This window comes from Calonectris borealis, chromosome 2 (assembly GCF_964195595.1).
Source record: "Calonectris borealis chromosome 2, bCalBor7.hap1.2, whole genome shotgun sequence".
Taxonomy (NCBI): Eukaryota; Metazoa; Chordata; class Aves; order Procellariiformes; family Procellariidae; genus Calonectris; species Calonectris borealis.
The window spans coordinates 81,570,117-81,596,678 of NC_134313.1; the positions used below are offsets into that span (position 1 = coordinate 81,570,117).

Consider the following 26,562-nt stretch of genomic DNA (forward strand, 5'->3'; position numbering starts at 1 on the left):
GGAAGGCACACAGACTGACAACTGGATACCAGCATTTCTATTTCTAGGGCTCCCCAGTTCCCCTAAAGTCTAGGAATAGACAAACCTTAGATAATTTTTTGGTGCCAAGAGACAGATCAATCTTTCTTAAATGAAAGTAGGCTGGAAAATATGACATGAGCATAAATTTCTGATACTTTAAAATACTCATGACTTCTCTCATTCACAGCTCAGTAGGAACCAAAAGCAAGACAATAATTAGAAAATAAATATTGTATCCTTCCCCTCCCTTCCTATGCCACTTTTTCATATAAAGAGATTATGGCATGAAACAGTTTATATCACAGCCCAACTGCATATTTCTCTTCCTTTTTTGACATGAAGTAAACATAAAAGAATGCTCTGAAGAATCAATCTGTAAATTATCGTTGATATTCAACTTTTCCACTTTCCATATGCAGAACTTAAGTTTTATTTCTAACAGGTTGTAAGGGGCTTATATCCTTTTTAAAAAACAAAGCCTCAGACTCTCTGCCAGTAGAGATGTATATAGTTTTTACTACCTGTTATATGAGCTCCTATCAGCTAACATAAATTAGCTGCATAAATTAAAAATTATCCCCTACCACAAACTCGATAATAAATATCTTCATACTTTTTAAAAATAGTTTTTGTCCTAAACTTTAAGGTAATGAACATTAAACTGTGTTTTATGACAGTTGGATGATGCAGAACAGATGTTGAGCTAAAATTTCATTTGCCAAATGTCAACTCAGAACACGTATGTAAAACTGGAGTATTAGTAATCCAAACTACATGGTGAAAACAATGGAAAAAATTGTCAACTACATCAGTGCCTGCCAACCATTTTTCTGGGACTTCAGATGGAAATTCCGCCTGAACTGAAGATTCCAGAAAATAATGTCCAGTTTTAGGAACCCTAATTGCTTATTAGGATGAGTACGTTCTCTTCTGGGTATCTATTTCTCATTTTGAGCTGACTGGCATATAGCAAACGCTAATCAAAAGCCTGCAATTAGTACGCTTTTGTCTTGCAGATTTTCTTCTGCCAGTGAGCCTTTGTTTGGACCTCTGGTTGGACAGGTAGGCTTAGTGTCTGAAAATGATGCCTGCCACGATTCGTGTCAGTCACAAAAAACCCCAACCAACCAGCCAGCCAAAGCAGCAATAGGTCTGTAAGGAAGCTCAAAACTTATCAGTTGACAAAGTCCATCTGCTGACCAACATGTTTATTATTTTCTTGCTGTGTAAGCTATAAAAGATAACCTTTGAGGAATACAATGCAACTTAACACAGCCATTGAAAGTCTTTCTTGTATTTAAGCCATGTTTTCTTTTTCCTAATTAAAGCCAGTACTTCTAATTATACCTCCCATGTGCTACCCTAAATAATTTCTGTCCTTCCGTAATATTTTTTCAAGCATCTGGAAAGCCTTCTGTCCCCTCTTTTCCACACTTGTCATTTATCCACATTTTTGTAATCTATCCATAGAAATCATCATGTTAGAAGTCTCCTGATTGCTTTTGCTGCCTTTCTCTAAACTCCTTCCAATTTTTCAATGTCTTTCCAACAGCTCAATGATCGGCAACTGCTGTAGGCCACACACATAGTTTCACAAGCCAGTCTGCCTAGGTGGACTATAGCTTCTGGGGACTAAGGCATAACATCATCAGGTGTGCTTCTGACATTTCAAAACAAGGAAGGGCAGCAGTACTACGTAAGAGACACCACGCACAGTCCATGGATCAAATGAAGAGTAACGCAAACCACTTTTACAAAAATTATTTTGTGCAAAATCCCAATCCATCTAATAGTAATTAGTAATAGTATTTAATGATCCCCTCTAAAGAGTTTATGAAGTTCAATTTATACCTGGACACCTGCTCGCTCTTACTTTACCTACAGAAATCAATACTCATGAATGCAGAAATGGTATCACAAGTCAAGAAAGAACCAAAAAGCAGGCAAATGAAAAATGTGCAAGAGGAAATCTTCCCTTACAAGCACATATCCTATACATTAACTGACTAACAGTTGCGAAGTGATAGCAGAGCAACTAAACCGAGATAACCTTTTCTTAAAAAGATATTATGTCTAGGACCTGAAATATGTCTTTCCTGGCTATAGGGAATAGTGCCTTCAACATCATCATGCTTCTCCTAAGAACATTTCATATAGATTACAGTCATTTCTCCTCTGGTTTAGTGCACTCCTAATGTAATTTTCTTTAAGTTTGAACACGAGACAATTACAAAGCAAAGCTCTTTCTCCTCCATGGACTTTTATATTCTGGAATACAAATATATCAAAATACCAAGGTTTCAGAAAAAGACTGTTTCCCTCTGGTTACCAATGTTTGCTCTGGGGCAGGGGGAAGAAGGGGAGGAATTCAACTTATAGTTTTTTCAAATTTCTGGAGGAAAAGCTGGGGGTGGGGGGGGAAGGTTGAAGACAGAAGTTTTCTCAGTGAGTAAAACTCTTCCATGGCAGAAGTAGCTGCAAGCAGTGATGTTTCTGATGTGCCATAAAATTTAGCTGCTGTTGTGTTCCCGGCTGGAGAGACAGAGAGAACTGATATAATGCTAAACAAGTAGAGAGATCAGGTTGTGAATATTTGGTTTCTAATGCAGGGAAAGAAGTCTTTTCAAATTGTTGCTTAAACACCTCCAGCATTTTTGTTGGGGGCACATTTTTGGGCTCTCCTATCATTAAATTACACATAGCAAAAATAAATAAATAAATCACAGCATGCCATAGAAAAACCTTGTATAAATTAACACTTTCAACAAGTTTAAACTTAAGTCACCAAAGAGACTTGCTTTCTTTTCCATCAGAAAACTGAACAAAATCACCAAGTGCATTGAGGATTACAGTTAGCACTTCCATTGCTGTTATCACGGAAGTCAAATAATTTGCCAGAAAACTCTCTCTCTCTAATCCGTCTGCCTGCTTGGGGTATGTATGGCTATAAAGTTTCCTCCTTGCACCTCCCCGAGGTATATGAGGATGGTCATGCCTCACAGCAACATTAAAAGTTGTGCTATATATTTAAAAAGCATGCACAGCAACAACCATTTCTGCAAAGCTGTAATACATACATTCTGTTACCACGTACTGGCATTGGAAGCCTGCACAACACACAGGGGGAAGCATAAGCCCGATTACGTGTTGCTTTCACATTGCTCAGTCTCACTGCCCAATACCAGAATACCCTTTTCTGCAGCTTTTATGAGTATTAACTAGAGAAACCAAGAACTGTAACAACTTCTGCCCAAGGAGCAAGTTGAAAATTCAATCCACAATGGTTACAGAGTCAAAACAGTCATACCACTCCTCCCATTTTCAGAGAGAATTACTTTTCATAAGCTTTTGAGGCGTGGCGCTACTGAAAGCGGGCTAAACACACACATTCAAGATCACACCTATCATTTCTTTTCACAGAAGAGCTCATGAGAGCCTTCCAAGGTAAAGCATTAGGACAAAGCTGTCATGCAAACAAAATCTTTCATGTACAATCACAGGGTTGTGTTTTTTTTTTGATATTCAACAGCAGAAACATACAAAGCAAACCGCAATTACAAACCTCTGCACGAGCAAGAAATAGTAGACAATTAAGGTTTCACCCACCTGGGATCTTTCTGAATGCTATCAATGGAAGGTGACCTAGCCAAGGTCCCTTCAGGTGGGATGGCTGGCCCAGATTTGCTGTATGGTGATTCAACAGAAGGACAATACTGCAGCTGTCGGTAGGGGTCTGCGTAATTGGAGGCTGGGCCGGCCGCATAGCTGGCCCTCTGGAAGGTCGCTGTTGCGTTCTGTGTGCCGTGTTGACTGCCTGTGCGCTGTAAGGGTACGGAGTCGACACCAGGGGAAGATGGGGCTACGACAGGAAAGTAGGGACAAAGTAAAAAATTGAGGACCTGTTCACAGAAATGGTTAACCAGGTCTAGGCAGAGGAAAAAAAAAAAACACACACATATAAAACAGGGGTTCAAAAAGAATGAGAAAAAAAAAACCAAACAACATTGTCATTTTCAAAACCATTGAAGTAAATAACCGTCAAATGAATTTCTAAATGACATGCCACTTCCAGACTAGAAGACCTTTACACCAGTTAAAACAGACCGCGGCAGTGCTTTTCACTTTGGGTTTTAACTGCACTAACCTGAAATGAAAAAAGTGCAAAGCAGCATGGCAATAGTCAAGCTAAGATTCACAACCACCACTGAGCGAGGCTTTTGCAGTCCTTACAGGGGTGGAAGTCAGTCAGATCCACCAGCAGAAGGAGGGTCAAACCAGGCTCAAGAGCCCAAATTGAGACGGATGGCTCTATGGCAGAAGAAATAGACAGCCATAGCCACCCCAAATTTGTAGTCCTGGTATCCATATAGCAGGTAAAAGAGACATCCGCTATTGAGAGTCTCTGCATATGCTTTGTTAACCCATCTTCTGCGTATCTCACCTTAATTAAGACTTAGGGGACTGCTACTGCTAACTCAGTCTGAAGAAGAGCTAAGCACAAGGTGATCACATAGATGTCTTAATGCACGCCAGCAACAGCTGTGCTCACACACCACAGCTCAAGATTAATGCATTACCGGTTTTCAGTGGCTTAACCGATAGATTTAAACTGACTTAACGCTTTTGCGACTCAAAAATCTTATTAATCTCTATTGTAGCTCATTATCTTTCTGTTACAGCACCGTGTACTGGAGATCCAGTCTGCTTTATGATTCTTATTAAACGTGCAATATTTATTAACCGAAGTCCAGTTAATGGCAAAGGGATTATCACTGTAACGGACAGAGGACCAATATCCACGTGATCTGTGGCCTGGAAACAAATACAAATTAAATGCTGGCTCTCCTCAGAAGGAAATTCGGCCTGTTTGACGTGGCACGTGAACTCATGGTGGCTCCCATTCCGCCCGTCCCAAGACAACAAGAATACTTTCGCCAACAGGAATGGGCCCGGGTCCATAGCTGGGTCAAATTCATATACTATACTGTAGGCAAAACCACACATTCAAGACACAGGTTTTCATAATAGATTTCCCAATCATTTCTCATTAACATGCATTTACATTTTGAGAAAATAAGTATTTAATATATTATAAGTCCATGAAAGGGACTTTAAGCATTTTATCTCAAAGTGTCAGAAAATGAAATACAGTGAGCTCTAAATACAATTACAACAGTTTTGTCTCAGTATTTATCAAAGTTACAACACCCGAAAATTTTAAATTTGTATCAAATCTTTGCCTTATTTTTAATTTTTTCTTATGGTTCTGAAGTGTATAATTTTACAATAACAAGTACTATCTTGTAACTTTGTTACAAACATAGGTAAGTGGGATCACCCACTTATCACTGATCTAGTGAAAGATGTCCCTGCCCACGGCAGGAGGGTTGGACTAGATGATCTTTAAAAGTCCCTTCCAACCCAAACCAGTCTATGATGCTATGATTACGTTAACTCACATATACAGCAACATTTTACAAGTATTGCTTAATTGCTAGTATATATTTCCTTAAGAAATGAGCGATAAGACACATACAGACCTCTTCATAAAACTGCATCAGTTAAAATGAAATAACAGTATTGGCATACTGAAACATCCCATGCACAAATCATGCTAAATTCAGTGTTAGGAAGACACAAGGAAAACATCACATTTTAACAGAAAATACACACAGTTCAAAACCAAAATTTGGTGCCTTGTGAGAAAAAGAGCAAAAATACAAATTAGAGAAGATACTGGAAATATTTCCGCGTGAAAAAGCAAAAATGTAATTGTACACTAACATAGCATACTCTTAAGTACTGTCATTCCACAGAATATGCTGCTAGCTTTTGACACATTATATGGGAAATTGCAAAAAACCCTACAACGCTAGTACTACTGAAAACAAGAACTTCATTGTAATGCAGATGGCTTTGCAAAATATTCCACTGTATTTCCCTTCCTCCCCTTTGCAAGTTCAGTGGAACAGTTCAATGGAAATCATGTTTGTTTTTAAATTCTTTGAAAACTTTTCTTTCTATTTTCTCCTTTGTCTTATCAAAATAGGTATTTATATGAACCGAAACTAGCTGTCACCTCAACACCTACATGGTTTTTGAGTCACTCTGATTCATTTCTCAAATTATCTTCCTAGCAGACTGTTACCTTCCTTTTGAATTTTATCACAATGAACACCGAAGTGCCATAATCAGAATATGAGAATGAGACAAATCTCTGACTTTAAAGTTAAACATTCACAAATAAGCTTGTTTGGCCAGTGTTACCCAGATCAATTAAGAGAAGAACCAAAAAACCAAACAACTAACACTTCAGAATAACTTCTACATCTAACTTGACTACAGCCACCTTCATGGACTGTAAAAGGGTTAAGCTTTAGCAGACATTTTTACACGAATAATTTCTGAATACTTTACCCAAATAAAAACTGAAGCAAAGCCATATCCTACCAGTACGTTACTCTTGCTTACACAAATCCTTTTGGCAGCCAGATTTACTGACCGAGGTGTGGCTCTTTAGGCTATGGCAAACTTTCTGTCTATTGAGATCTCCCTCCTATTTAGCTATTAAAACAGCAAGTGTGATTACGTCTATTAAAATAAATAAATTCCGAAGTCCATTTGCCTCACCTAGCAACAGTAAATCTTCAGTAAGCACAGGGGCATCCAGAAGGCACACACTCGGAGTGGACCAGAAAGCATTCATGTACCAGCTACTTTTGCAGATGGTCATGCAACCTTTTTATGTGTTTTTAAATTGAAGACACTTACCCCTTTCTCTAACTTTTCATTTGACTCTCCCCTCAAATCCAAGCCAGCTACACCAGAAGCAGCTCAGCGTGTGTAAGATGCAATACTACTTTGACAAGCATCAGGGGTCTTGCCCCAGAGAGAGGCAAGAAGGAGTTGCAACAGAAGTGCTGTTTCTGGAGCTGGGGCTGCTTTCCCCCCTCCCAGCACCAGGCCAGCCTTCCTGGGATCTGGCCTGGTTGAAGCAGGATCACGGCCAAGTCACATTGTTGCCCTGGGTCTACGGCAGACCCTATTCTGCCTCTGTATAAAGGTAAACCCAAAAGTCATAACCAGACTCTGAAGAAGCAGGTCTATTTTGTGGACACCTTGACACCTCGTTGATAACAAGAAGCTTGGAGGTAAAGGTGTCCACAAAACTAGACCTGCTTCTGGTCTTCAAAAAGTCCCAAAACTGACAAGGAGATCAAGATTAACATCCAAGAAACAAAAGGCCTCAAAACCTTACTTATCCTGTATCTTGCTTTACCTAAGTGACCACCCATGAAAGCGTTGGTTTTAATAGTGACTGCTGCCCCCACTTTCTAAAAACGTACATGGAAATTCAGTGGTTGATGTCAGATAAATAAGTCTCTCAAGTTCTGCTCTGCTTCTTTTGCACTCATCAGCCTACCTGCAGCTCCTTCCTGGGACCGCTGGGCACAGTGGCCTTGCAGAGGCACAGGGAGAGGGCGACTGGCATCCAGCCGCCCCTTCCGAGCACCCCACTCCACGCACACGAGAGGGGCTTGTACAGACCGCAACCTGCAACGCTGAGCCTGGCTCACGCTGACGGTAGGGTCACAGCATCCACTCTCTGCTGCAGCTAGCAGATACTGAGTATAGCAAACAACGTGCTCAGTAGCAGGCCAATAATCTCTATACATTAAGGAAATTTTAAACTTCAATGTAAGAACCATTCTTGAAGAGGAGAATTTTAATTTTGGGTTGAGAAAAGGGTTTCATTGAGAATTTCCAAAGTCAGCATTTCACATAGTGCAAATCAGGAACTACAGTCTCAGTGAAGAGATTTCAGTTTGTCACCTAAAGATTTAAGATCTTGTTTTAATTTGGCATGTCACTAATACCTTAAAAATACCGTATCATCTCAACCCTTCACTATTGCAGCACCAAAATCACATCCCCAGAAAACGGAGCATCTGAGGTACCACACAGACATTTAATATGTTTCTACAAATCTTTGCCAAAGAGCAAGAAAAGTCCCTGTTAACTATAATGAAAACCCACCAAAGACCTGATGTATGCCCTGATTGTGGTTCTCTTGATTGCAGAAATAGCATATAGAAAAGCCAGCCTTTATAATTTTCTACAGCTTTTGCATAGTATTAACAAAGATACAGCAACTTTTATATTAATGCTGAAAATTCAGGTGTATCACTAAATACACTCACAGGCTCCTAAAGAGATACTCAACTTAGAAATTCACTTTCAGATCTTGTATCTTCTTTTCAAATCTACGACATCTCTGGAAACAACTAACAAAACCCAAAAAGCAAGAACATGTTGATTTAGGCAGGGATACTATTGCACCATACCTAAGTATCTTAGGGAGACCAAATTCACATAAGAACTGCTAAAAAATTCAGACTTTCTAGAAGTCAGAGGGCATTTTGCCCAGTTAACATACATAGGATCAGACCTTCAGAAAGGATAAACTAATGTATGAGACTTATCTTGCTACACCTTCTTGCTGAAAATTACTTGGCTGATGCTGCTGTTTGATTTGTGGATATTACCTTGTAAAATTTTCCTCTTATTATTCTATATTAGACATTCAGTTCCTGTGTTAACCTTCTCCTCATGCCTTTCATACAGATTTCACAATTCTTTACTTTTTTTTTCCTTTTGTTTTTTCCTTTCTTTTTTTTCTTCACTGATTTGCACCTGCAGTTGATTCTTACTCTCATGTGAAAGTTGAAAATTGGATCCCAGTAAGATGTCCTTTCAGTGCAAGGTATGTCCACCATCCCTCCATTAGTTCATAAATGATACAAATGAGGTGCATTCTGTTGGTAGCAAATATATAGGAAGATTTATAAAAGAGATACTTTTCCCATCTAATACACCATAAAAATAACCCAATGCATTCTCTGTCAATTAGGAAACAATTCATCAAGTTTGGGGGATACAAACACTTTTTATCTCCAAATATTAAGTGAGTGTTTTAGAGCATACACCAGCTTTTTTGCAATAGAAGTTTAACAAAATAGATTATAACCAAACTCGGACCAAATCAGCAATCCAAAGTAACAAGCACAAGCAGTCAAGTTTAACACTGTTCAAGATGTATGACAATGCATACATAGTAGTAATAAATTTGCTTAGCAGTTACTTTTAGCAGCACTTTGCCACATTAAGTGTAAGATTTTGGAGAAATATATGGTGGGGGAACCTGGAAATATTTACTGAAAGAGGAAAAAAAAATACCATAATTGATATGAGCAACTACTTCTAAGGTAATTAAGATTTTATGAAGGCACTATCATATCCTCTGTTCAAAGTACACATGCACAAGGCATTTTGTACTTTAAACATGCAAACTGAGAGCAGGACAAAAAAAAAAACCCAAACACTAAAGGATTTCAAGATACAAGGCTCCAATTTAGATTTAAAATACTCAGGACCACCACCACAGAAGTCCTATGTAGCTTGGCAACTTTGCTACATAACTTCTTGTAGTCGAAACAGGAAAAACACAGTCAAAACTACTGCAACTTTCTATTTCCCTTGATTTCCATTTTCTCCTCCCTCACTTCTCCGTACTCTTTGTTTTGTCCTATTTAGTTGCTGATCTTGCAATCAAAACTCCAGTCTCCAAATTCTCAGCCAGAGAGAAATAAAAAGAACCTGTAAGCAAATCTTCCCTTGCATCCTCACAGGATGGGCTCTCCTCCATCCACCCAGCCTTTGCTCTCAAAGCACCAACCTTTTAGGGCTTCCAGAATTGCATCGAACTCTACACAGTCAATTGGAAAAGTCTCTTTCCCTCTATTACCTCCATGTCCTCTCCCTCTCTCAGGGATTGCTAGTTATGCTTCAAAGACTCAGTTAGCCTTGTTCCCCCTAATTATTTCTGCTGGCTCCAGCTTTCTCCAGATGCTCATATTTTGGGTATATCAGGGGAAATACAACCTCCTTCTCTCCAGTCAGCACCACCATGTTCAGCTCAGCACCTTCAACAGCCGGATATGGCAAATAGCCAGTCTCCCTGCTATACCAGGTATGTCTTTTTAAGGGAACATAACATGCCATACAGGGGAAATGCAAGCAAACAAAAGAAATAGATATTGAACAGCATGGTACTTAGCAAAAAAGGTCTTTTTTCCACCCACAAACACGTTAGTCACAATTTCCTCAGGTGCTTGTTATATTATACCTGGCTGTCACACCTACTTGTAATTAGTGTGTCTACATGCTGTTGCAAGCATGTATTCAGTAATATTTTTATCATCTGATGTTTCCATGTCATGGTAAGGAGGAAGCCTTTTTACCAAGGCAACATCCATGTCTCTTCCAGATGGCATCACAGGAGATTTACATTGTTCATACTTTCCCATCCCATCTTCAAAACCAGAGGTAGCTGTTTAGCCGCGATACTATTACTTCTATGGGAAATACTCTGCATTTCTGAATTAGCTAATAGGTTCATTCCCACCGCTGGCAGCTGCAGAGTACTAAGCCTAATGAAGATCATAAACATACTCAAAGTGATTGTACGCCCCAGTAATGAATTATTACCCATTTGCTGTTTGATTCTTTCAAAAAAATCTTAAAATCATCTCCTGACCATCGCTGTATTTACATGCCACTGTTTTGCGGAAGAACAACTCCTTGCTTCATAGATACCAAGGAAACATTACTTGTGCTCTGCATATTGTCATGTTCAATAAATCCTCTTCCAATGCAAAAAACTGACAATCTGAAAACTGAACAACTGAAGTTGCTACTGCACTGACGTATCCCTTCATTTCCATTTTCTAAGAGCGTCCTTAGCTCTGACACTAATTGTTACAATAAGGCTGAACGTCCCTTTGCTTAGAAACTTGTGTTTTTCCACAGTGCAGAAAGAATCAGTGAAAGAAAATACTGCTTCCTTGGTTTCTAAGCTATTCCTCTGTTTACAGAACAGTTGGTATCTGGTCACTTTGACGGCTCCTTTTGTCTATATTGTTCCGCTTCAGTTTGCACATTCTCACATGGTCTGTGTCTTAGTTTCCTTCTCATGCTTTTTTTTCTGTTTGAAATACATACCTTATTTTCCTTTTACTGAACAGTTCCATTGGGGGAACACATGTAACTGCCATTGCCTAACCCTTAGCATATGGAACAATTTTCTCAATCACCAATTTAGAGTTGGCATTTCTTTACTAGTAATTATTTTACTTAGAGGTTCAAGTATGTGATTAGCTGGTATCAATCTGAAATCACCTAGTTCCGTAAGGGCTAGCAGTGGGAGCAAATACATACCTTATGAATAAAGTAATCTATAAGGATTTTTGTACTTCTAAAGCAAATTTTAATTAAGAAATAGGTAGACAAGTAATTCAGTGAGCAGCAATGGTGACAGAGTTTGTATCTTAGAAATTTGTATTTCAGTTCAATAGATATGGTGCCTGAGAAGAATGAGTTCCGATCAAAGTTTATTTGCAGCTCTGCTTGATGCTACTTCAGTAAAACCTGAAGTCAAAACTCGAACGCTGCCTCTTCCACAGCCAGGTCTGTTACAAGGCTTCACTGCTGTGCCCAGCCTCGCATGCCCACACCAACAACCTTCTCCAATTCTACATCCTTCCCTCCAGCCGTCCTTCACCATCAGGTGCCAGAGTTACGGGGTGCCCACCACGGTAAGAGATCTTTTCTCAGATTGCCTCTTGTCTCTCTGAGTTGCATCCCTCAATTTGGGGAGAACATGCAGTTTAATTCATTTGTTACGTGAACGTTTAAACAGAGAAAGAAACAACTGCCAAGGCCCTTAGAAGTAACTGCCCTCTCAGAATTTGAGATACTAAAATTCATCATGCCAGTTTCCTCACTGGAGATAAAATTCAACCCTGAGCAATGGCACTATACAAGACACACACATCACTTTCCTCCTCTTTGTAGTACTACATGGTTTCATATTGTGCGCATGGGACATAATGACCATAATGATTATAAAACCCAATCACAGCAAAACCACGCAGACCATACTACTGCAACTAAATTTTTGTTTTCACTCCAAATTCACCTTCTCTTGAGATCCCTCTCTTAAAAGTTTCCTGTCCAGCTTGCCAACATAAAATAGAACACATGGATGAAAGTCACAATTATTATTAAAAAAAAAAAGTATAAATATTATGAGACAATAACAGATTAACAGCCTGCACTGCATCATGCTACAGCCATCAAGGACATGGATGTCTCCTCCTTCAGATTTTGACTTCTCCCTATTTAGTACACTGTAATCCTAAGTAATAAAATGGCTACTAACTGGTATTTTTAAAAACACCTTACTGAGCTTCAGCTATTTTAATTAATAGTTTCCACTCTGGAGTAGAGAGTTATTTTACTATAAGTTAACCACATTTGTATTCCGGTGCCAGACCACGTGATATGTACACTTAAACATTAACCTAACTTCTGCAAATGATAGTTTGTAAGTTGCTAGACCCATTATAGTAAAAATAACATCTTTGAATACTTGCTGTACTCATAAAAACTCCAACTCTACATGTAAACTGCTGAAATTATGATAAAGGAAGAGACTACCTCTAAAAGTAGAGTCTCTTATATTAAAAAAAAAAAAAAAAAGATTACAGCTTGAGTTAAAAAAAATAAAAATAATGGGCTGGTGATTTTTAAAAGAGTGCCTTTAAATATAATGCTGCAGAAGGAATGATCCTCTAACAAAAGCACTAGTCGTCTTGAAGACATTACCGGGTAGTTACCTCAGGCACAGCATTGTATTTTTGTTCAGAAAAGATTTACAAGAAGGAGATTTATGAAAGGCGTTTGAATTGCTTCTTATTTCATGAATGACAACCTTGTATTTCTACACAACACTGAAGTAAATAAAAGAGAATGGACACAGTCCTGCATCACTGAAGTCTAATGTGACCAGGCTTAACCTGAGTCTACACCTGTACAGCAAATAGACGATAAATACAGACAGTTTCTGGCACAGGGTAGACACTGTATTTTCTCAATAGTGGCAGATGAGATTTACAGGGTATCTACTTCCCTGACCAAGATTTTATAATCACACTTCTCCCTCAATAGGTGGCAAAAGTCAAGGGACATCTAAGAAGCGTTCAGACACGCTATATATCATCCTTCTATTAAAAAAGGAGAATAGAAGAATTAGAAAATAGGACAAACCACAAGCTTCTGGAGGTATCCTGTTCACGGGACAGAGGAAGGAAGGCTGTGGATACTGACCATTTTAAAAGGTCTCTATTCTGAGCAATCGTGAAATCCAGGCTGTCTTCAGATGGATTCAATTCCCCTATGGAACCCAACCATGGGCTCAATTCTTTGAAGCTACGAGTATCTTATTTGGGGAAATGCTTCTCCACGATAAGGGGGATACTGCTCACAGATTACAAAGGTGGTTCCGCAGGGTTTTCATCTCCTCCCTCCCTCTCTCATTGCTCTTGTCCACAGCTTTACAGGGACCACTGAATACCACCTAAGGTGAAAACAACATCTGCCAAAATTTTAATAGGAAGGAAATAAAATTAAAAAAAAAAAAAAAATTTCTTTCTCAGAGAAGATGCCACTGTACCTGGAAAAAGAATCACCTAAAAACATATATGCAAGAATATAACACAGATAAGGCTATCCCAGACACCCTGGATCTGTCGAATGAAATGGGATTATGGCTTTGCATTGCTTTGAGGTGATTTGTTATTCACTACGCAGATCACTAAGGTATTTTGTGCACAATTTACTTCGTACTGAAGATTTGTTCCCTGCTTGTTTCCTATAATTCTCTCTCCCAAAGCAATGTTATCAAGTGGATGTCAGTTAGGAATACAGGTCTATTATCACAACATTACCAAACTAATAGAGATGCAGTGGTAGGAATAATTTTTCATTTTAATTTCCCTGAAAACATTACATCCTATAGCCAGAACTCCATGCTGTGGGATTTACCAGCACGATCCTCAATTAATCTGCAGCTGTGGCATCACAGTATGCCCCTGCACAGCACATCAGCTTGTGACAAAACAAAAAACAAAACAAACAAACCTGTCCTCCAACCAGAAAAAAACCTCAGCCTAAGCAGAAGGAAGCAATGTTTGGTATTTATAACCTAACTATTGCACTTTAGGACTGAACAAAAACTAAATAAAGATTTGGGAAGCAGTTTAACAGACAACGGGTTTAATCCAAATGGGGCAAGCCAAAGCTTTTTTTTCTTGCTCCTCCTTTTTGCCTGCAGTGACAACTTTAAAGACAAATAAAGAAAAATATATTTGAAACCAAGGTTCCCTTCTTACTTTCAAATGAAGTAGGAACTAGCATGTAACAGGTAACTTTTCATTAATAGCTAGATGCTGCTCTGAAACCGAAATAAAACTATACCAATGTACTCAATGATGCTCACTGTAAGAATCTGAAAACATCTGACTGCATCTTCTAATTGCCTTAAAATTCCTTTTACTCATTAATTTGGTCTATGGAATTACAAGTGATACATCTGTTTAACTAAACTCCAGTTCCATGCCAAGAAGCAATACTAACACAACCTGAGAAAGGATGACATAGCTGTGGGGCAACTGGGATACAAACTGCCCAGTGGAACCTGCCACTGGTGATGTGCAAGGTTCAAATGACTCAAGCTCAGAGCTTGATTCCCAGAGCTGAAGTTCTGTTTCCACGCCTTGCAGGTGTAGAAAGCTGTGAACCAAGCCCTTTATATGGGATTCATCATGACATTAAAATTGTCATTTTTACATAGTCTCACTTCAACGTAAGAATGCTGTGTTAATTTCCTAAATTTTTTTCAGCATGTTTAAGTCATAGACATCTTCAGTGATTTGAAATGGCTAAAGAGAACAACTCACCAACGGACTGCTTGCTATAAGGTACTGTAAGTAATTATCAAAAAGATACCCCTAAAAGAAAGTTTAAAAAAACAAAACAAAACAAAACATTCTCATATTTGTTTCAGGTATCATCTGAATACTGAATACCAAGTGCAAGGTCCTGCACCTGGGTCGGGGCAACCCCCAGTACCGATACAGGCTGGGGGAGGAAGGGATTGAGAGCAGCCCTGTCGAGAAGGACTTGGGGGTACTGGTGGATGAAAAGCTGGACGTGACCCAGCAATGTGCGCTCGCAGCCCAGAAGTCCAACCGTACCCTGGGCTGCATCAAAAGCAGCGTGGCCAGCAGGTCGGGGGAGGGGATTCTGCCCCTCTGCTCTGCTCTGGTGAGACCCCACCTGGAGCACTGCGTCCAGCTCTGGAGCCCTCAACACAAGAAAGACATGGACCTGTTGGAGCGGGTCCAGAGGAGGGCCACAAAAATGATTGGGGGAAGGAACGCGTCTCCTATGAAGAAAGGCTGAGAGAGTTGGGGTTGTTCAGCCTGGAGAAGAGAAGGCTCTGGGGAGACCTTATTGCAGCCTTTCAGTACTAAAAGGGTGCTTATAAGAAAGATGGGGACAGACTTTTTAGTAGGGCCTGTTGCAACAGGACAAGGGGCAATGGTTTTAAACTGAAAGAGGGTCAATTCAGACCAGATACAAGGAGGAATTTTTTTTACAATGAGGGTGGTGAGACACTAGAACAGGTTGCCCAGAGAAGTTGTGGATGCCCCCATCATTCAAAATCAGGTTGGACGAGGGTCTGAGCAACCTGATCTAATTGAAGATGTCCCTGCTTATTGCAGGGGGGTTGGACTAGACGACCTTTAAAGGTCCCTTCCAACCCAAACCATTCTATGATTCTATGATACTGTTATAAACTACTTCATAACCACTGAAAAAGAAAAACCTTAAAAGCTTAAAAGTTTAAGTCTAAAAACCTTAAAAATGGTTACAGAACAGTTTATCTGTAAAAGCAGACACAGAAGAACACTATCAGTTTGTGATGCCACGTGACTGCAATAAAGTAGGCTTAATTATTCTTGGAAAGAAGAGTAAATCACTCTATAGGATACAGACGTCTAACTTTTTTCATATGGCCAATTTTTCAAATATTGGAAAATTGCTTCACAATATGAAAAAATCTTCACCTTGGAATAATGACTTCTAAAATATCAAACATATCCAATACTTTATTACATATGAAGACAAACATTTACAGTCTTGTGAAGATGATGTACTTTGCCTCAATTCATGCATCCTTTGTAGCCTCGTGCTCCTTTTGTAAGGGACAACAAAGGAGCTAAGAGACATGACGAAATGTTGAGAATCAAAGAAAGCCTAAGCTGGACCAGCATAAAAAACATGCAGCAAATGAAGTACTTGGGTATTTGGTATCAGCATTAAGCAGTCCATGCAACGCCCTTCTCCGTCCTTGCTGTAAAAATCTCAGTTGGAAAAAAAAAATTGACTGGCACCTACTCAGCAGTTACTGTTCCCTTGCTGGCAAGGCAGAGCCGTCTGGCAGCAGAGCAGCACTCCCTCCCGGAGCAAGGACAGGTCTCTGCCCCATCGCGCCGGCAGCAGAGGGAAGGCAGGGCAGGGGCAAGGAGCTGGCGGCTGGTGCAGCTTTCCAGCAGCAACTCCATGATGCCAGACTTCTGTCTACCGGGTCAACGAGATGCAAGTTCAAATGGATTGGGTGTGCGGCTGCCTTTCCTATAGGGAGGGAGCCCCCAGGGAGTGGGGGCGAACAGCACATGAACCTGGCACTGAGAACGGGAAGCGATAGGACACTGAAGAGCTGAGACTGTCCTGCTTCACTTGTGCAATGCAATTGAGGAAAGGAGGAGGAGGAGGAGGTCAGAGCCATTTAAGAACCCACAAGCAACAAGACTAGCAACCTCCCCTCCCTGCAAAAAACCAAATCCAAACAAACCAACGGTGCAATCAATTTTGTATAGGCTGTTCCTGTCTGGGGTGGCAGAAAAAGGGGGGTTTGCTTCTCCCTCTTCTACCTCTCCTTAAGAGACCTGATCCTCACCACAGGCACCTCATAAGATGCAACAAGGAGGCAGAAGAGAGAAACAGCCCAGCCATGTTGTGAGAAAGCCACCAGCTCAGTGACAAGAGAAGGAACACCAATTTTCCTTGTATATCTTCCCCTCAGACGCTGCTTAGCCTCCAGGACAGCAAAAGCCCGGGCCAAGTGCAGCAGGGGCGAAGCAGCAAACACTGGCATGGCCGCCTGGGTCCTCTTCCCATCCCTCCAGCATACGTGAAGAAAGACTGGACTACGGGAGCGAACGCTGTCCCTACCCCACTAAAACAAGACACACTTTTATAGGAAAAAGACAATGTTACAAATAACTGGGAGCACTGCTTGACATAAGGCATCCCTCAGTGCAGACTCCTTTCCTTCAGTGAGTAAAGAACCAGGCAGGAGCGGGAAGGAAGGCAGAGGAGAGGAGGACAGCATCTGTCCAGAAACACAACGGTAATTCTCGCCTTCAGCAGTTTTTCCCGAGCCGCACCACAGGGCAACAAAGTACAGAGTTTCTCCCTGCCGCTGGCAAGCGCTTGAACAAAAACCACGGCCAAGATACAGATAACTCTTTCCTCTGAAAAGAAGCCCCCTTGACTCTCCCTGACTCTCCTGACAACACTCTCCCTCTGCACAGAAACCCAGCTGGCAAAGAGCCATGTTTCTCGTTTGCAGCTGCCATCACAAATTTGACAGGACTCTTCTCTTTGATCAGTACCCTCCACCATGGCACCCAGGAGGTGGTGCAGCCTGTGGCAGCACAGCTTTCAGTACCAGACAGCTTCAGAGGTGGTGGTGCATTGATGGAACCACCCAAGCGTCAGTGGGAGGAACCTCAGGGAGACCTGGCCTGAAGGATAGGAGGCCATCAGAGAAGCTGGAGGGCAGCCTGGCAACCGCCTCGACACCAGGACATCGGGCAGCTTTGGAAATAGCACAAGAAGTGCTGCAGGAGTGTCTCTGCCCCACGCATGCTCCTCGATGGATAACCCATTGTGAGAGCATGCTTGGTAAACCCTTCAAGTCCCACACTAAGCCACCCTTCAGAGGCAATGCAAACTTTCACTGCTTACCCTTTCACTATTCAACTTCCTTTCAATAAATCTTTCACTTCAGGGTCCTCTTTATAATTTCAGCAGTATCAACCAAGACCCTACTCTTCCTTTTCCTAACCCTTTTCTCCTCTCTCTGGGAAGCACGGAAGAGTCCTCACAGTGCCTTGCGTGCCCTGTCTTCATCAAGGAGGCACTTCAGCTCTGCACACCCAGCACTCAAAACTAATGCCAACTGGCCATGTAACCATGCAACGCTGCTGGACCTCCCATGATTGAGCTACATCATGAGGCCTTCCCCACGGTGACCTTCAGGGACCAGAGGCAGAGACCGTCCTCAGGCTGTGCATCCTGAGGCAATCCTTAAGCTTTCTTCAAGGCCGTCAAGGTTCCCGTGGTGCCAGTGAGATGTGTACGTCCTTCACAGAGCTGAGGAGGACAGGTTCACTCCTCTGGTGTAATTGCTGGTTCATCCTTGCCACTTGTGTGAGGTTCAGGTGCCCCTGAAACCAGTGAGTGCTCTTAAAGCACTCTGCAGGTTTTGAGGTCTAAATGCCCACAGGTCACCAGCATCACCTGTGCTTTTAAGCAGCAGCACTTACTTCATCTGATAAAGCCCCAGTTTGTAGAGAGCTCAGAATAAGCACAGACCTCCCATTTACCACCTCTCCCTCCCAGACCGCTGGGGACAGCCCTCTTTCAAGGCTTTTAATAACTTTATCCAGAAATCACATCCTTTTTACAGAAGAGGGCTCATCTCTTTCCCTAAGGGATCACAATAAAAGCAAGTGTCCTTACGAGCTTCTAGACAGAGTGCTGCCACCCTCCAGGGAGTGATGGCAACCGGTCCCACAGACCCCACCGCTGCCGAAGCCGTGCTCCCCTGCTGCAGGTTGGCACCAACAGCCCAGAACCTGAGTAGCAAAGCTGCTTTCTCCCCAAGGCAGCTACAGGATTGCAAAATAGTGAGATTTTGCCTGCTTGGACTTGTTCCATGTTTAATGTGAATTAAATGCCAATAACTAAGGACTAAATCCCTAGACCAAACTTCTGCAAATAAGCGAACGATTGCCAATTCTGTGTCCCACTCTTGCTGAAAGGCAATCCTTACCCCCTCTTAAGTAATAGCCCTCTTCAAATTCCAGCGGTGTTCATGTAAACATCCCATCAAACAAGCTTATCTCTACTATTATTAACTTAGGATTTAAATTAATAATGCAAGGCTTTAGGTTGATAAGGAAAATAAGTAATGCACCTGCCTGGACAAAAATTATTAGTGTTATTTAGTTGGGTTACAAATACAAGTTATAAGTTGCTATTCAGTAAGTAAATTAATTCATTGTTTATATTATGTCTGAGTACTTCCTCCAAACACGTCTTTTGTGGATTCCCATTTCAAAAGTAGAATTTCACGTGTATTGCTACTTTTAACACAAAAGTTTGGGCTGGTACTTTTTATTTGAAGGAAGACATTACCCTTTGAAGACCAAAAGGGACTGTTAAGTAAAAGCTACCGATCAAAAAAGCCTACGCAGCTACTGCTGTCAAGTTTGAAAGATTATTTTCAGCTTAGACAGCATGACAGTAACATACCCGGTCATAATTTAAGCGATGAAGAATTCATCCTGCCCCTATCTAAAGTTATGCTAGTAAAGGAGATGTTCAGTAAGCTCCTACTATTTTGTACCTTCTGCAATATGTAGCCCTTAGTGCAGAACTATCGTCATGCATTTCATTCACGAGTGAAATACGAGGAAAATACAAAAGTTTTTTTTTAAAAAAAAAAAAAAATCCAAAAAACAGTGAGTAAATAGAACAAACTTAATTTAGTTTACCCCGTAGAGAAATTTTAGCTTATTGAATTGTTCACTGAATGTTGATTCACCTAGAGGACAAAAAACCCTGAGTGGGCTTTATCTTCAGTTGTATAAACATTCCTGAATGTAGTAAGTATTTAAGAGCTCACAAAAGAGAAAGAGGTGATGTCTATATTAAAAAAGAAGAGTAGTTTCCATTCTGTGAGTCACTTAATCTTCCAAATCAAGTGAAATTTTCAAATTCAGGAAGAACGTTCTCTTTTAAAAGAAACCACAGAAGTAAATGGTTTGCAAGTATAACTAGCATATTTTTTGTTTCTAATGGGCAATGTTAGCTGCAGAGAAAAATCATCCAGGCTTGGGACAAAGTCCTTAGACTTAGTTTGCCTTCCCTTTTTTTCCCCATCAGATATGGAAAAGCATGCACCATCTTCATGATTAATGGTATTGTTGTAATAGACAAAAGAATGTGAACTACGGTCTACAAAGGAGCACACTGAACCCTTAAAGCTCCCCATATCCCCTCTGCCCACCCCGCCCCCGGTGCGATTCATGCACACAGAAGATACAGGCTATGAACCCTTGGCACGTATCTTCACGGAGTACACAGCAATCTACATCCCTCATATCTTATATCAAATAGCCAAGACAAATAGCTATTCAGTCCTACAATAAAAAACACTTAAGACAACCCAATGAAGAAATAAAAAGTTATATGTGCCAAACTTCAGTTGAACTCCTTCCCCTCCTTTCTGCTAATTTGAGAAGAATTGTATGGTCTCCAGAAGCGATATGTTCCTACAGGCTTTTGTGGTAGAAGCAGGAGGAGTCTGAGAGCTGATCCGATCCAGCCCAAAATTCCCTCTGAGCACTGACAGGTCTTCAGCCTAGTTGTGTGAAAGGCTGACAGCATCCGCAGCTAACAGCTATCGACAGAGCAACAGAATAATTGGCCTGGCATGCATCCACCTGCTTTTATTTCCCCTCACCCTGATGATAGGGGTGGAGGGGGAAAGTGAGGGAGGATCAACCCAACACAAAGCTGGACTGACGGGGTTGTTCTTCAGAACGAGCCTGGAGCAATGTTCAAATCCGTATCCCAAACAGCAAAACAAATTTCACCTTCACAGGGCCCATTTCTGCTATCCAAATCAGTGTATTTTTTTAGCTTTTCCTCTTTCCTTCTGAAAGCCCATCTTCAGGTATTACCCACTAACATCCTTCATCCCAGTTTCATTCACTATAATTGTGATCTACGTTGACAGGGTTTCTTTCCTTACGGAGGTGTTGTGAAGATTACACTCACAAGACAGCCTGCTACTTCAGCACAGAGAACCAAGGGATACTTTGCAAGCAAAACAAGAAACCCTCTTCAGGGCATGACTGGGAAAGAGAGCATCGTATAGGAAATATGAGGCAGCCACATGTGGAATACGAGGCTTAAAGTTCGATATAAATAGTTGCTTCAGTCACTATCACTGGCTCCACTGCTCAATGATTTAGGCAGAGGCCTTGTCCCCTTTATGCAAAGAATAGTAATCTTTTCTCATATACACGTATGACTACAGAAAACATATACTACGGTAGTTTCTATAACAGGAAGGAAATGGTGTAATGGTGTTCTTCAAAACGTAGTAAGATGTTACAGGTATTTAACTAGAGAATTCCATGGAAAAACTTCTTTAAGAATTTTCTCCTGTACTCTGAACACCCAAAACTTGCATAAAGCGACAGAAATTTTTGGACATGCAAAAACTGCAGCTTTGCCCTTGGAGAAATGGTTTTAAAAACAAAAAAATAAAGTTTTAAAAGAAAGTAAAGTATCTTGCTCCAAAAAGTACACTTAACTTTTTCTTGATGAAAATGGGAGTGATCTGAGAATGGACATAATCTTCCCTCTTTGATCAACACAGCAAAGATAAAACACCAGAAATACTTACAATTCCTAAGGCAAGTTCTTTCTACATCTGCTTTAGGCTATTTTGGCTGTAGCGTTTATGTACTCTAATTATTTTGTGCATTAAATACCATAAATATCCCTGTTGATTTGTGATCTATTTGTGGGTTCCAACATACAGCTGTATTTCATTTGGCTGAGAGGACATTTTGCAAGTAGGACTTGTACACCAATGCATTTCATGGACAATCATTATTATTTATGGATAAACCAGTGATGCTAACAGCATTTCTCTATGCCATAGTTCAATTTTATGTCTGTGTACCTAGACCTAAGCATACCTCTATAGGAGAGAGGAAGAACATTTACTTTGATTCACTTTGAAAGCTAGTGAACAATCCTTTAACTTCATGTGGAAGGAACTTTGCAGTCCCTTTGCAACACACAAAATACCTTCGCAAGCAAAAAACCCTAGCAATTTCTTCAGAGACAACAGATTTTTCTCAAAGTCAATACACAAGATTAATAAAAATATTCTCTCTCTCCTTATGAGTAAGCCCCCTCCCCAAATTAGCTTAACCTACTGTACATATAGCACAACATTAAATATTTCTCTGTTTTGTGCACGCCTTTGGGGTTCTATTGATACCTTGTGCAGATGGCAGTTATTTTGTTTGACTGGCATGCACATGATACATTTTGTTTAGCACATCAGAAAGAGAAGAAGAATTAGAACTGAAGAATAAGGTATATCTCATAAAAAGACAATCATGCAACTTACATCCACCTACCTGTACTAGTGCGATATGTGCCTGTGTGTGCTGGTTGCAGAGGGTCCCCCTGACTCTGGCTGAGACTCCTCATAGGGGGCTTCTGATAAACTCTGTCTTCGTAAATAGGATCTATATGGTGTTCTGGAGACTGCAGTGCCCTTAACTCGGAGCCAAGGTGGCTGTGCTGGCTGCTGTAAGATGCCCGAGACCCAGCTGCGAATAGATTTATAAGAGACATTTAAGAGAGAGAAAAAAAAAGTGACAAATACAGGATCTGACTTTATTAAAGTTTATTTGAAAGTAGCACTTAAACACAAAAAAAACCCCAAACAAAACAAAGAAATAAATGTTTTCAACATACAAATAGAAACAGCATGCAAGGGCAGCAACAGCTCCAGTTAATCACTTCAGTTGCATCATCCAGCTGCCTGCATCTACTCCAAAACCTCATTTCTTCCAAGGAAACTACATATTTTGGAGAGATAGCCATCATGATATCATCTCTTCGTAAACAGAGACCAAAAAACCCAAACCTGCTCAAAAAAAAAAAAAGAGCTGTGCAATCCAGGAACGTCCTAGACCAAAGGTGAACCAGTAATGGGGTAGAAGAAAGGAGCAGCAGTCAGAACTAGTTTCACATGTTAGGCCCATATCTTAAGATCTACAAATGAAATAAGCTAAAGCTGATGAATAGATGTAGTTATATGAAGGCCGATCTTTTTACTGCTTCACTAAAGTACAATAGAACCGTCATGCCTTATTAATATTTTGCCCTCAACAGTTTAAAAAAAATCATATTGCTAAGACTTTCTACAACTTAAATATCCTCTGAGGATGAATAAATTAAACATGCCTCCTGGAAAAACAATTTCTTTTTTTTTTGTAAATAACAAGATCAACTGGGATTGTATTAAAACATTTTCATATTCTACTATTAAAAGTATTATTTTCTATCATTATATTTAAAAATGAGACTTGTATATTTCCAGCTGTGATTACTTTTGTCACTTGAATCCCTTTGTCACTTAGGCACTTCAGTTCTGTGGCCCGTTAGCAAGATTCCCAAGGAGAGTTACAAGGAAGCCATACAAACATCACAGATTTTGAAGGCAAGAATCAAGCAAGTACACAAGCAACACTTGACAAAGGTTAGGTCCATACCACAAAGTGGTAACATGCTATTTAAGTGTTTAGAAAAGCAATCAAAGATACAACTATTACACCACTTGCTGATACTCCTGTGACGTTAAAATCCTGGATGTGGGCAATGTTCTACTGGCTTAGCTTGTACTGCTCAGTGTAGCCATTCCTGCCAAAAATCTCTACCACATTCATTGTGTTTGCAGTGGTTTTGCTGCATAAACAAACACTAAATATTTTTAAAATGCAAAGCACAGATATTAAGTAAAGTGTGATAGCAACATAGGATAGAAATGAGAAAGATACACAGACACAATGTTACTTAAACTTTAATACAAATTGTCTGGAGGAAAAGAATAATTTATTCCATTTCCTTCTTTCTAATCAGCTTGTGCCATATATGTGTTTTCTTCCAAATTTTTAAACATACATGCATGTCTTCAGTGGTATACCCTATTTGCATATTTTTCCCTTCAAACATTTTTCAGACTGACTTGCATTAGCACACCACTGAAAGTAATTCGGTTGATCGCCCTACTAGAAAGTCTCCCAAGAATCCCAAAGACATATTTTATCTATAACTACTGCAATTATCCAGGAAGTTGATATTACTATTACAGAATTAAATTTTTCATGGTCCGTATTTTCAAAATGCTCTTTAACCCTGCATCTTTGAGACTGATTCTCAGAACATCTGAACGGCTCCACCAAAGTCTAGTATCCTTCAGAGCGGCCTAAAATACAGCCTGTTACAATTATGCTCAAGTTTCACAGTGTACTTGGTTCAATCTGTATTCAGAGAAAAAAATATAGAAAAATTGAGGGCAACATTTCAGAGGTTCAACAGTGCATCAACAAACCACACTTGCTACAGAGTAAAGAATTACACCTCCTTCTATAAGTATTATAATTCTTTTGTCCATTTACAATTTAACAGTGCTCTTTGGAAAAATAGATTTTCTTCTTAATCCTGCTTCGAGTGAACCGAAAGATTTTTCCCATTGAATTTAGTTGGGCAGTATAACCCAAATATTAACACGTTCTCAAACAGTCACGCTAGTCTTCTGGTGAGGTGGGCTTAATTCAACCTCCTTCATACGCTACTGATAGTTCTGAATCTGCAAGTGATAATACTAGTCTAATACCAAATGGAAGTTCAGTTTATTATACTAATATTAAACAGAGGTTTGTTTGCATACTGCACATGTAATTAAGACTGTAATACTACTGTACTAAACAGTAAACATACGTATAACCAGAGAAAGTTCTTGAACAAAACATGTTACATTTCAAGCAAACAAGAGAAGGAAGATGTGACAAACAATAAAAGAAAACGAACATAACTTGTCCAAAAACAGCTAAGTGGCAATCTAGAAATAACTTGAAGCCATCTGAATAACAAAATTATGGGTAAACCCCCCAAAAAAGGTTCGAGAGTTAAAACTCTATCAGGGAGTAACTGCCACTATTCCTCTAACATTTCAAGAAAACAAAGATTTCAACAGGTAATTAAAATATTTTCATTTTAAAAACATAAACACTCTCAAATCTCAGAAATTAAGGCCATCAGAACATGAATATACTTGAATATACTTTTTAAAGCATGTCTCTTAAAACACCTTTAGTATCAAGCAAAACTGAATACTTTTCTACAGACCTCAATATGCAATTTTACTACACTATTTCCAAATTATCAGATATGAATATTTAAACACAAAACATTAGCACCCTTTAAAGTTCTTAAATCTAGTTTAAAAAAAAAAAAATCAGAACATTTATAAGAAGATGGAGCACCACCATGATTTTTATTGTTTCTATTAAGTTGGTATTTCAAAAACTGAAATAGCAAGTTCTGTTTTTGATTAAAATCTCTTTTCCATCACTCTTAAAATTCTCACACGTATTAATTTATTCAAGTCTCAACTTAGGAGCAACACGTGTTTATCACATGTTTTATTTAAATATTAAAATCAACTAACCAATACTATTATACCAGCAACACGTGTTTATCACGTTTTATTTAAATATTAAAATCAACTAACCAATACTATTATACCAGCAGGTATCTTTGTTGCCGGTGTCGTATCATATCCAGTAAAGCTCACACACATAACTTTCAGAAAAACTAACACACACTTACAGCTGAAGTTAACAAAAGACTTGTAGATTTTTATATCATTTAAAAAAAAAAAAAAAAAAGAAAAAGGGGGAAGTGTGACCGATTTCAGATAACTGCATCCTACCTCATCTACACACTCAGCCCCTCCACCATATTCTGCTGCTGCTTTGCAAGACACTCGAAAGATGGTTAAGATAATCGATCAAAACAAAGACTGTGAACTCAAAGAACAGATGCCACCGAGGAAGAGAGAGGTATAACACACACCTCCTGCCTGCATCTTGGGTTAGCAGCAAACAGCTACATCCTTTACTACCTGAAGCTGCAAGCTGATCTGTACCATCTGCTTCAAAAAAAACTTGCATTAATGCAGTCTAAAGCTCAGAGAGGTCGGAAAAGTAACAAGGTCAAATGGAAAAGCAGCAATCGATATACTACCAGGAAGCACTAAAACATCGGATTACCAAGGCCCATTAGCATTCTCGCCTTCAAGGAGGCTCATAGCCCTCAGAAGTGGTTTCCCTAAACCTAGAGACATCATGAGTGCATGGCTCACCCCAAACGGCACTTGTCCAAACCCTGTTCTCAACCAGCCGCCATCCCTCCATCCCACTAGTAGTGCTGCACCGCGCTCGGTTGCTGGAAACCAAAGCAGCGACGTGCATCAAGGCCACACGCAACTCTCCTACATATTCTGAAAATGGACTCATCCCCACTCCCTGGCCACCCCCTCCTGAACAGCAATGCTATTTTTCCCCTGGGGAAGTATAAGGCATCAAGCCCATTCAAAGGCAGGTCTACAAGTTCAAAGACAACTCA

The 26,562-nt window shown here is 40.0% G+C and overlaps 1 protein-coding gene across 7 annotated transcripts in view; it reads right to left on the bottom strand.

Annotated features, from left to right (window-relative positions):
• The window catches only part of CTNND2 (catenin delta 2), a 689,093-nt gene that overhangs the window by 252,069 nt on the left and 410,462 nt on the right, over nucleotides 1-26,562 (bottom strand). For all 7 annotated transcript variants that reach the window (XM_075142462.1, XM_075142461.1, XM_075142460.1 and 4 more), the window contains 2 exons: nucleotides 22,503-22,697; nucleotides 3,628-3,880 (listed from right to left, as the gene is read on the bottom strand). In XM_075142462.1, coding sequence (XP_074998563.1) covers nucleotides 3,628-3,880; nucleotides 22,503-22,697 — 448 coding nt within the window. The remainder of the gene's footprint in view (nucleotides 1-3,627; nucleotides 3,881-22,502; nucleotides 22,698-26,562) is intronic.